The 12,765-nt window shown below is 43.7% G+C and overlaps 1 protein-coding gene across 2 annotated transcripts in view; it reads right to left on the bottom strand.

Moving 5' to 3' along the window:
• Window positions 1-7,140: 7,140 nt before the first annotated feature.
• Window positions 7,141-12,765, bottom strand: part of SLX4IP (SLX4 interacting protein) — a 262,836-nt gene continuing 257,211 nt past the window's right edge. For both annotated transcript variants that reach the window (XM_089307321.1, XM_089307315.1), the window contains one exon: window positions 7,141-7,361. In XM_089307321.1, the coding sequence (XP_089163447.1) occupies window positions 7,344-7,361 (18 nt within the window). In that variant the 3' untranslated portion in view covers window positions 7,141-7,343. The remainder of the gene's footprint in view (window positions 7,362-12,765) is intronic.

The raw sequence follows: 12,765 nt of genomic DNA, 5'->3' as shown, positions 1-12,765 counted from the left end.
TTCTCTTGGACGCCTGCACCCATGTGGGAGACCAGGAAGAAGCACCTGGCTCCTGGCTTCGGATCGGCATAGCTCTGGCCGTAGCAGCCATTTGGGAGGTGAACCAACAGAATGAAGACCTTTCTCTCTGTCTCCCCCTCTCACTGTCTGTAACTCTGTCAAAAAATTAATAATAATAAAATTAATTAATGGAAAAGCAGTACTTGGATCCAAGGGTTTGTGGCTTGCAGTTCCTTGCTGTCATGTAGTCCCCAGACACTGAGCCCAGCCTCATGTCCTCGGCAGGCCTCATTCCTATGGCCTAGACGGTACATGGCTGAGCAACCATGACCAAAACAGTAACAAGTGAGCTTTGCTTCATTAATTGCAGAGGTTCTCAGCATTGCACACCTAGGTATTCAAATGTATCATTCCAACAAGATGCTGAAATGTCTCTGAAAAGTTATGGCACAGGACAAGAGGGGAAATATTATTAGAAGTAAACAGGGCTGCGGCTGTGGTGCAGGTTAATCCTCTGCCTTGGGTGCTGGCATCCCATATGGCTGCTGGTTCTAGTCCTGGCTGCTCCACTTCCAATCCAGCTCTCTGCTATGGCCTGAGAAAGTGGTAGAAGATGGCCCAAGTGCTTGGGTTCCTGCACCCACGTGGGAAACCTGGAAGAAGTTCCAGGCTCCTGGCTTTAGATCAGCCCAGATCCAGCCCTTATGGTCATTTAGGGAGTAAATCAACAGATGGAAGACCTTTCTCTTGGTTTCTTCCTCTCACTGTCTGTACCTCTACCTCTCAGATTTAAGAGACAGAGAGAGAGACAGACAGAGAGAGCAGAGAAGTCTGGGACCCTGAAATGAAGGGTAGTGTAAAGAAAGATGGTGCAGCACTTCATCAGTCCTCAAACTACATCCACCTAGAAAACAGAAATGAATCTACTTGGGGAGGGCCGACATTCTCTGCAAAGGGCTCAAAGCTCCATCCTTGGACCCCCACAAGAAATCTATCTCAGTTCACAGCTGGGAGCAAGAAGTGGGAACAAGTCTGCATTGTAGTGAGTACTCCAAAATCTTAAAGGTCAACTATGTCTCAGTGTTGCACACTGGGTTTTCCATACCCAAATTTTTAGTGCCAGTGATTCAAATATAAAGTTCCTTTAGTTATTTTAACAAAGTGCTGTATTTGGAATATCAGAATTGATTCAAGGAGGACACAGTATCTTACAAACAGAACATAATTTAAAATAGCATGTTCAGGAAAAGGGCATGTTGGAGAGTATTGCCTGGGTATTGATTCATGTGCTTGTGAAGAACAAAGTTTATACACACTAAGGTTCTCAAATGATTTTGCTCTTTAATCCTAAAACAGGTACATTTCTCCTACATAATAGCTTTATCCCCTAGGCATGTACAACTATTGTAACTATTTAAGGAATTTCAAATAAAACAAAAATGATAAAGTCAATGGGAAAAAATAACTCTTCTATTGATTATGGCAGTGTTTGGTTTTTTAACTTCAAGAAAGGTATTCTGGGAGCTGGCACTGTGGTATAGTAGATTAAGCCTCTGGCTGGCATTGGCATTCTATATGGCACTGGTTTGTGTCTCGGCTCTTCCTCTTCTGATCCAACTCCCTGTTAATGGCCTGGGAAAGCAGTGGAAGATGGCCCAAGTCCTGGGGCCCCTGCACCCTTGTGGGAGACCCGGAAGAAGCTCCTGGCTTCGGATTGGCCCAGCTCCCGTTGTGGCCATTTGGGGAGTAAACCAGTGGGTGGAAGAGCCTTCTCTCTGTTTCTCCCTCTGTAACTCTGCCTCTCAAATAAATGAATAAAATTTTAAAAAAGAAAGATATTCTGGGGATCTGTCAAATTCACACTTTCAGTCACCTGATGAGATAGTGAAGGGTCAAATGTAGGGTTTCATTGATTTTTTTCCAGGAACCAAAACTTTTGATAAAGAACTATAATGGCAATTATTAGGCGACACAGTATATAGTGGTGAAATGCTGCAAAATGAAACTTACTTGAATGTTGTTAGATTCAAGCCCAGGGCTGAGCAGTTCTGGATAACCAAAGACAAATTCATCTATCCCTGCCCCCTCTGTTAAATTGTACATTGCCATGCATTTGTTCCCTGTCTTGTTAAATAAATACAGAAAACAAATTAGAGAGAGGACTGCAAATTTCTGAGAATTTAATTATATCCTTAAATTGCAGTATCAATTATATATATAATATATATATAGAGTTTGACTTCTGTAAGGAGTAATTATCTGAGCTAACTTCATTTTACGATGCTTAATTTATTTTGTACTAAGGAAAGCTTTCAAGTATGGAAAAGAAACCAGCTTAATTTTAATTTTGATTTTTTTTAACTTGCTCTAACACGTTTCAATTCATTAGTGTTTCAGTAACAAGGAATGAACTCTCTTGTCTTGACAAACCAAGCATGGAAATTTCCTCATAAGAGAAAAAAAGAAATTAAAATGATTTCCATGTTCAAGTCCCAGCATGCTCATACAGCATATTTGGCCCTTAGGAGAGTCACTTGTTGCCTCAAAAGGAGAGCCACTCACTCTAATGTGGTGGAAATATTACAGCAGTGCCTGCCAAGAAGGAATTCAAGGAAACTGGGAATAGCAACACTGTGATCCCAGGCCATTCTCTTGGGCACAGGGATTTCCTCCCTTATGTGGGCTGCCCTCTCAAGTTCTTTTTGAAATCAAAGACCACTGATACGCACAACAATCCATGCTAAAATCCAAACTTGACACCAAAAGCAAACAGTTACACTGTGATCCCATTGTTTTTCTCTAAGATAGATTTTGAGATTTTTCATTTAGGGATAAGCTGTATTTGCCATAAATCAAAATACAGAGGTGTTTTGTGACTCCTGCCTTTGAGAAAATGAGGTACACTTCCCATACTTCCTTAGTATGGAAATAAGTGAACAACAACTCTCCACTCCCCCAGTGTCTGCTTCTCTGCATTTGACGATTCACATGCATCTCTGGATGGCAGTTGACCTCCAGTGGCAAAGAAAAGAAAGAAATGTGTAAGAAGAGTCACACAGATTACCCCATACAGTTCTCTATAGACATTAAATTAAAAAGACCCTGACATTGACCTATTAAAATGTCATTTGAAAGCATATAAAGGTGGCTTAGAATGCATGACACTCAGAAAGTTAGGAAGCTCAAAGTGATTACCTGAATCACATTAATATCTTCAAGCATCAAAGTCACAGTGATTTTAATATGAATCTAATTTTGGGTATTAAGTGGTTGAAGAACTTGTTCTTTAAAAATAAACAAACAAACAAATAAAGGGGCTGGTGTTATGGTATAGCGGGTAAAGCTGCCACCTGCAGTGCTGGCATCCATATGGGTGCTGGTTCTAGTCCTGGCTGCCCCACTTCCGATCCAGCTCTCTGCTCTGGTCTGGGAAAGCAGTAGAAGATGGCCCAAGTCCTTGTGGGAGACATGGACAGGGCTCCTTGCTCCTGGCTTCAGATCGGCATAGCTCTGGCCATTGCAGCCAGTTGGGGAGTGAACCAGCAGATGGAAGACCTCTATCTCTCTGCCTCTCCTCTCTCTGTGTAACTCTGCCTTTCAAATAAATAAATAAATCTTTTAAAAAAAAGAACTTGTTCATTTTGGCTAAGAATACTGACAGGATCTCAGACGAAGATGCTGAATTAAGAATATCAAAATAAACACCATTCTCAACAGTGAGAAGTTTTCATATTCTACCTATTAAGCAACAAGAACAAAACACTTTAGCATCCACCTTCCCCTCTATACTTTCTAATATCCAAAGAATCACACATCTACTCAAGTGGCAAGAGATCTAGGGGTGTTTCAGACATGTGCAAGGAAAATGCTTCAAGTCAAAACTCCTCAAACACATGCCATTGGGTGGGAGCTATTCCCTCTGTCAATCCTGTTAAAATCCCTTGTACAAGGCGGCTGTGAGAAAGACCACATCTATTTACAGCCAAAGATGCTATTTTTCCCCTTAGGTCACAGTAACTGTCATTTCCCCAAATATAATAAACTCTACAGCCAGACCTTTCTGAAAAAGAAAAATCATTAACCACCAAGCCCAGGTTAGCTAAAGAGATAACAACTTTTCAGTAAGAACTTTCTCTGCTGGCTCCAGGTCCCTCGTCCTGGAGCTGGCAGCAGCCATTGTTCCAGGGTGGTCATTTTTTTATTCTAGGCCCTTTTCCAGGGAGCTATTTCTTGGCCTATGATTTGGGCTAGTAGGAGAATTCACATGTGCCTTGTTTATAAACCACTGTGATAACTGTTTCTGTTTAAGAAGATTCAGAGACACACTGTGGTCTTGTCTTCAGTAAAGAACTCATCTAGAACAGTGGGTCCAGGATGGGACACAGAACCTGATGTTCTGCCACACCCTCAGGTTTCCGTTCTGTGCAGTCACACCTACTGCCGCAGAATCAGCTCGACTGATGTTGCTGCTGTTGGCTCTTTCCTCACCTACAGGATCCTTCGACCGGAATCATTTGGGAGCAGCAAAATAGCTGCAGGGGGAGGAAAGGTCTCTGGCGGGCAGGGCTATGCTTCTGGTGGGAGTGGTGGGGCAGGGACCACAGGAAAGTGATAGGTTTTCCAGCAGGGTTTAGAAAACCAAATAGTTTCTATATCCCTGGCTAGGCTTGGTGGACCAAACTTCAAGGCTCAAAAAATTGTTCCATGAAATATGGCTGCCTCTGAATGAACCTCACCGTATCATACAAGAGGGGAGAGCACACATGGGGAGGGACAGAATAAGAAACCACCGATTCATCTCAAGCATGACCCTTCACAGTACTTGTTCCCGTGTTCTTTTCTTTGATTGGGCCTCTCCTGGGTTCATTTTTCTGCCAATTTCCACACTTTGAGCAATAGAATTGATTTTTCCTTATTATTTAGGGGAGGTGTTATTTCAAAGAACTACCTGATAATAAGAAAAAAAACATATTGGATGAGTGACCTTTGAATACAGTTTCTTCTTGTTTTAGGATGAAACTGTTCATCTTTAGTAGGTGTTCATCCGAAATAAGTCGTGGCTGTGACTCACTGCCACAGACATTTGAGCGAGCCCACTGCAGAAAGAAGGCAAATCTCCTGTATTGAAATTAAACTGCCTGTGAAGCCTTCCAAATGGGAAACTAAAGTCTGGACACTGAGTGTCCCCTGGGCTCAGGTCCATCCTGAACCTAGTCCTTGGAGGTGGAGGCAAGAAAAGGGGCAGGGACATGCCTGAGCTGTAATCAAGAGCACGCCAGTCCATGTCTTCCCCTAGTGCTGGAATGAATTATTTATCAACTTTCAAAACGGCAAGGTAAGCACTCGCTGGGTACTGTGGCTGCCACACTGCAGAATCTGGGACCACAGCGACTCACACACTGGACTCAGGTGTTTGTTTGACAAGTATGAGGGCGTCCGAGGGTAGATGTGGTCCCAGACGAGGGGATGAAGGCCATGGTGGTCAGGCCAGAGGAAATACACACCAAAGAGTCTCCAGTTAGTCTAGTGGTCCTCTCACCTCAGCATACTTCCGGATCAGGCGGAGCTCCTCGGTCAGCAGGTCTGGGGTGGGGCCATACCTCCCGACGGTGATGCTGACCCCAGGACCATGAATTTAGACTGGCAGCCTGTTCCTTCACTGGCAGCCCCCTTCCTGCCTCTGCCCGCGCCCTCCCCCCACCCCTTGCCAGGCTGAGGAGCAGCAGGAGGGAAGCACTCAGAGAATTGAACAGCAGCCCTGTGGCCCCATCTGTATGTTGCGCCCTCACGTGGTCTGCCGAGGAGGAGGCACGACTGGGTACTTCACGAGGAGCGTGCATGGATGGGCTTGTCCCTGACAAAGCAGGTGATTTGGTATCATCACAGTCATTTTTTGAAGATAGTGAGAGGTAGGAAGAGAAAGTTGTGATGCTGTGAAAATGGGCCAGGTGCCTCCTGGAGGTGACTGCTTGAAACAAACTTTTACAGAGACAGGACTATACCCTAGTTCAATGAATCATTCTAATCAATTCCTTTAGAACCCCAGCGTCTACACCCACGGCTGTCCTGTCACAGGTTTGGCTGCTATATGCTTAACTATAATTTTGCAAAACTTTGCAAGTTCTTCCTTTTCTTGGTTGGGCTGCCCTGCATCATAGATAATCTTTCGGTGTTTGTGGCTGAGCCCATCTGCTGTGCCTGCCCTGGGTTATTTTTCATAAGATGTCTGGAGGAAAGATTTTCCAAAACATTTAAGTCTTCCTTAGACATGGTTTTTGCTAAATCTTGTTTCAAAAGGAACCCCGGATCTGACAGCTCTAAAGTTGGCAACACATTGACAGCTTCCTTCCCCCACCCCACCCCCCCATCCCCACTATTATTTCTCTGGGGACTAATCGATCATTTCCAAGAGAAACTCTCTTGTGGTGGTCAAAGTTGTCCTCAGAGTCACAGTTCCTGCACTTCTGTTGTGTTTTGGCAGCTTGTGGACTTTGTTTTGGACCTGGTGGTGCTGACTCACAGCTACAGACGGGGCTCCTGCTTCGAAGCCCTGTCTTCAACAGTTCCCCAGGATGAGGTTTTTGCTGGCTGCTAGTGTCTTCTGGCTGGCTCTGAGGAACATTTTCCAGCTTTTGAACAGGAAGCCCCCAGTGGCGCTCAGCTGCCTTTATGTAATCCTTAGCTTGTCCCGTGGATTCTGATGGAGAACTGGATGAGGCCTGTCATCCTTGCTACCTCTGCCATCGCTGAGTTACTGGATGGTCCCACAATGTGCCTGCTGGTCTGTGATTTGTTCACAGTGCTGCATTTTGTTTCAGTTCTTTTCGAACTAAAACAACAGACAAACATGCAATGGCATGCTTTTCTCTAAATTCCTTGCACCCCATTGCTCTACACCTGAAAAAGGAGGCACGTGCTACCTGCCTTCTCCTTGCCTCCTCTGCACATCTGGAAAAATCTCCAAGTGTCTCTTTAAATGCAGACTGGATCAAGCACATAATCCATTATATGTAGACACACTTTGCTTATAGATCTCTGGTTATCAATGGAGTTGTGTTGGAATTCAGATTTTCACCAAGGCAAATTTAGGCATTCCTTTCTGATGTTAAGGGCCAATATTGACTATGTTTGATACATTAATTTTTTTAAAGATTTATTTTATTTATTTGAAAGACAGAGTTACAGAGAGAGGTAGAGACAGAGAGAGGGGTCCTCCATCTGCTGGTTCACTCCCCAGATGGCCGCAACGGCCGGAGCTGCGCCGGTCCGAAGCCAGGAGCTTCCTCTGGGTCTCCCACATGGGTACAGGGCCTCAAGGACTTGGGCCATCCTCCACTGCTTTCCTAGGCCATAGCAGAGAGCTGGATCGAAAGAGGAGCAGCTGGGACCAGAACTGGCACCCATATGGGATGCCAGCACCTCAGGCCAGGGCTTTAACCCACCGTGCCACAGCGCTGGCCCCAATACATTGATTTTTATCCATGAACAGTTACTCAAATACATCCAATGATCATCTCTCTCTCTCTATATATATATATATATACACATAAATATGCATACATGCACACACATTTTCTATTTGTGAGTAGTAAAGAATAATCTTCAGGAACTTCTCTCGGGCTGTTTCAAGATATTATTCAAATACAACAACCATTTAAAGCTGGTGTCAAACTTGTTCATCGACCTGAAGGAAGCAGGGCTTAGCTAATAGAACTCGAAGTGTCTCGGAAGAAACTTTTGATCGTCAGCATGAAAGAAAAGAAAGTAGAATCATGGAAGACATGCCAGTGATGGATTTATAAATCTCTTTTCTCCAACATACGCAACAGGCAATGTGAACTTCACTTGATTACAAAATTAACTCTTAGGGAGAACATAGAGACTAAAGAATCTAAGGTTACAATATATGAAGGTATTTCAAAAAATTCATGGAACACTGGAATAAAAAATTAAGTTTAATTTGGTGTAAAAAGTTTTGGAATGCACGTATATCAGGGGTCTCCCGAAAGATCATGGAAAAATGCACAGTATGAAAAAAGTACACACGGATTTCAATGTTTTCAGTTTTTTGCACTAAAAGAAGTTTATCTTTTAATCTCATCTTTCCACAAACTTTCTGAAGTACCTTGTATTTTCAGGGTTGCTAATGGCCAGAACTTCCTTCAATCACCAAACTCAAAACACTGAAGCTGAAATACTTATTTTGGGTAATCGTTAGTGTAGAAATAAATGAATGTGAGTATAGATACATGTGCTTTCTGTTGCTATCAGGGGCGCAAGGATTATGATAATTATATTAGACTTAGAACAAGCATCTTAGGAAAGGAATGCAAGTTTTAGCTCTGTCTGCAGTCACTCTGAAAGTTGCATGAAACACACCACCAACAGGTGCTTTTTATCTTCAAAGAGCTTGTAATTAATTACTCCTTGCAACACACCTGTGGAGTAAGGACTCTATCCCCAATGCCCAGCAAGCAGAGAGAGTCAGGAGGGTGGGAAGAGTGAGAATGGGACTAAGGGCAGGCTCGGTGCCAGAGGGGATTTTGTGATTAGGTTCCAGGCAGTCCTGTTTAATTCTAGACTTCGTGTTATCTATCCACACACAGAGGCAGTTGAAAATGGGAAAAAGGAAACACATTGGGCCTACATTTCTTTCAGAGCATTTCTCTTGAGCTTTGCACTGGGAGGAAGTGGATTCTCTGCACACTCAGCAAAATAATCAGACACTCCGTGGAGAGCTCTTTCTGTCTACTCCAAAAGATAACAAAGGCTCAATCAGAAATCTATGAGCTGAATATGAGAGAAAACAGTTACACTCTGAATGCCCCCACGACTAGATTTATTTTTGGAAAGACTAAATGAAACTGCTTAGTGTTAAGCCATTTAACCTTTTTTTATCCAGGACTTTTTGACACACTGTAGCTTTGTCTGGACTGCTCAGTCCACACATCTCATACATGAGCATGCACCACACACTTACTAGACTGTAATGTAAAAGATGCCGATTCCAAACCATCTGGGAGCTCCTGGCTGACAGCTGACATTTCTTTGCCCCAAATCTGACAAATGCCCTGAATCACTGTGCCAGGCAGCAGCATATTTATAAACTTTGCTCTTCCAACAAGGCTTGATGGCACAATGGCCCACCCCCTGATTTTCCTAATGTTTCCCTACATTTTCTCTACCAACAAAAACGGGGAATAGGGCCTTTGCAACACTCAAGACTACATCAAGTGTTAAAACTTTTAATATTGCTGTTTTGAAAACTGGAGGCTGTGATTCTTGTCTACCAAGACAAACTGACAGGTTTTTTTTTTCTTATACTAATCACTACCGTAGCTTTATATAATTCATAGATTATCTGCCTATCTATTATGGTCCCATAAAAATACCATAAGGAAGTAATTATAAAAAATAAAAGCCTGCCAACATTGATCCAATACTGTGGGATCCTTTCCTCTCAGTTGGCAGGTAGAAAACTCAGACAAGGTATTACCTGCTCTCATTTTTGGGGACACTAAGAAGTCTTTCCCACCAACTTCCATTAAGAAGTTGCTAACACTAGGAACAGTTTGGGTAAGTTATCAGTAGGTCCCTACTTTAAGCTTACAATGGAATTCGCAGCTACACTCCCTGGTAGAAGGCAGCCAGTAGTTTTATGCCTGGTTATTTCCCAGACCAATGTGGTGAGTGTCAGCTATTACGCTCTGCACCAGAGTGGGATGAGCCTTCAGCTGTCTCACTGTCCTCAGACAGCAGAAAATGTCAAAGTCCTACCCAGTTATAACCCAACTCCGCTCCAAGAGTCAGTAAATAGGTTATACTGTTTTATTGGATTATACTGCATGTTGATGCTTCTCCCTTTCGTTTTGCTTCCTAACATGTACTAGTTGACCAAAAAGAGTGAGAGTTTAAAAGTTAAATATGAGAGATATTGAGAGCAATGGAGATTTATGTGTGAAACACTTCTAAACATGCCCTGTAAGTACAGTAGATTTTCCCCTTACAACCACACCCTGTAAGTGCTGTATTTTCAGAGCTGAACAATTAACATAAGGAGCATGAGTCAGGCTTTGAACAACTCTGTGGGAACCAGAAAGCCTTTTGCTATTAGGAATGATGTAAATTCCCCAAGGCTGGAAGAAGTCCACAATGGAAGGCAGACAGGGTCATAAATAACAACAATGGATTCTGCACACACCACACAAAGTATGGTGCCGTGACAGTGACACTCACTTCAAATCTCAGATCGGATTGAATCACTGTCTTTATTTATTTATTTATAAAACTCAGTTTAAAGAGCTCTATGTATTTCCTTTGGGAACTTCAAAAACTTCTTTAAGAAGAAGCAGAGCTGCCAGTCGGCTCTCATCCCAAATCCCACTGACCACAGTGGGGGAAAATGTCCTCGGAAGAAAAGGGACAACAGAAAAGGTGACGGAGTGACAGAAGGAAATGTCCAGTTCAAAAAGTCTAAAACCTGTGACTTAGCTTTAAGGGGAAAAAAAGGAAAAGGAAAAGAAAAAAGAAAGAACAGAAAGGCAAGGCGGGTCTCCTGCTTACAAATTAAAACCACATTTTGCAATTTGTTGAAGGAGGCATATTTACATTGGTATAAAGGCTGGGTGGGCAGGGGAAAAAAAAAGATTAGCCTCCTTCTTCAGCCCTTGAACTGCCAGGTTTCATTAGAAATCTCTTTTTCTTAACGTTTCTAGGGTCAGTTCACTTCCCTTTGTCACTAAATCATAGCTTCCAATCTGCCACCCTCCCTCCCCCGCAACAAGTAACCCTGAGGAAGCAGCTATCACCTGGAAACAGAATTTCCCAGTGGGAGTTATCCTGATTACTAATGGTTTCTCACATCTGGCATCAAAATGCAATCTGCAGCTTTTCCCGAGGCTCAGCTCCAAGGTGCAGATAGACAGTGTGTGCAGAGGAGGCTGCAAGTGTCTCCCGGGCTTACACGTGACTCTACCAACATTTTAGACTCTGCAGTTAATAATGACCCAGTCATCTTCTGCAAAGAATAGAAGTCCAGCATACTCAAAGGAGCTACGGACTGGCCATCCAAAGTCTAGAGTCAGCGCCCCATGGGATTCAGGTATTTAAGAAATGGATTAATCAAGAGCATCTCCGGGGAGCTTCACAACCTGGAAGCCGGCCCTTAGTCTGCAAGTATCATTCCTTGGTATACTCCACCTTGCCACCTGCTTCATCCCTGCCCTACCCCTATTTTAATTTTTCACAGTATTTTAAGCATTTCAAAATTAAACCTTCTACCTATGAAGAGTGTCAATATGCAGTTCTAGGGCAAAATCTAACAGAAATAGGGCCCTAAAAGTCTACTCAACTTCCACTGGCAAGTTGAACAGCCCTGGAGCAAGGTGTTAGGTCTTTCCTCCATCCCTGGGAATGCTCTGGGGACCAAGGAATGCGCCCCAGCCTTGAAGACAGTCCAAACACATGTGCTCCAGTACAGATCCAAGGAGAAGGTGGGGGAGTGTTTGGGTATTTGCTGGGTGATGATAACCCCAAATCTATCTGGTCTGACCTGGTAAACACATTTAAAATGTTACACAGAATGGAATACAAAGAATCCCCACTAGAATAAACTGAGCACTCTTGACTGTATTCAGAGAATGGGTTGGTTTGAAATGCAGTTAGAAACAATGGCTGATGCTCAAGTCAAGTGGATAAACCGAGGAGCTCATTCCAAGATGACTTACTGAAGAACATTTTTGAACAGAACATTGTTGGATTAATGGGGACTGGGGAGAGAACTTGGCTTAAAACAACATAAAGAACACCTACTCTTGGGTTTACAATCTCCTCTCAAGGAGTCTGTAAAACAGAGTCAGGCTTCCAAAGGCCAGTGGGAAGACTGGCTGCATCAGGGGCGCTACGGGAGCTTTTTAAAAATATAGATTCCCAGACCCCGTGCCTGGAAGTTCTGATTCACAAGATCCGGGGTGCGGCTCGGAGAGCTATATTTAGGTTCCCAGGTGATTCGAATACTACTGATATATAAGAACAACACTTGACAAGGCAGAGCAATGGATAAAGAAATGCACACTGGTACAATGAGATGGCATTTTGCAAAGTGGGGTCCAGTTATCCCAGACATCAAATCACCTGGGGAGTTTGTTAAAATGCTTTCCAGATTCTACCCAAGAATTTTGATCTCTAGGGGTTGTGATCCCCAGTATAACTAAGGACCCTTCATTTCTTTTATTTCAAGTTTTTTTTTTTTTTTTTTTTTTTTTTTACAGAGTGGACAGTGAGAGACAGAGAGAGACAGAGACAAAGGTCTTCCTTTACCGTTGGTTCACCCTCCAATGGCCACTGTGGCCGGCACACCCACTGATCCGAAGCCAGGAGCTAGGTGCTTCTCCTAGTCTCCCACGTGGGTGCAGGGGCCCAAGCTCTTGGGCCATCCTCCACTGCCTTCTCGGGCCACAGCAGAGAGCTGGCCTGGAAGAGGAGCAACTGGAACAGAATCCGGCGCCCTGACCAGGACTAGAACCTGGGGTACTGGTGCTGCAAGCAGAGGATTAGCCTAGTGAGCCTCGGCGCCGGCCAGGACCCTCCATTTCAAAGGCACCTGGAATTGATGAGGAAGCAGAATAATCCAACTAGGCAAACCTGTACTCTGCACCCCGCACTGCTTGAGGTCGCTGGAGGAAAGGACGGGGACCCACAGACAAAAGACCTGGACTTCCTGCAGCCTCCATCTCCAGAGGAAAGACAAAAAAACATCTGAAGTCA

The sequence above is a fragment of the Oryctolagus cuniculus genome, chromosome 11 (assembly GCF_051225735.1).
Source record: "Oryctolagus cuniculus isolate XC-2025 breed Fujian yellow rabbit chromosome 11, ASM5122573v1, whole genome shotgun sequence".
Classification (NCBI taxonomy): domain Eukaryota; kingdom Metazoa; phylum Chordata; class Mammalia; order Lagomorpha; family Leporidae; genus Oryctolagus; species Oryctolagus cuniculus.
Note: the sequence above shows the minus strand (reverse complement) of the source record. Positions and strands in the feature narration are given on the sequence as shown.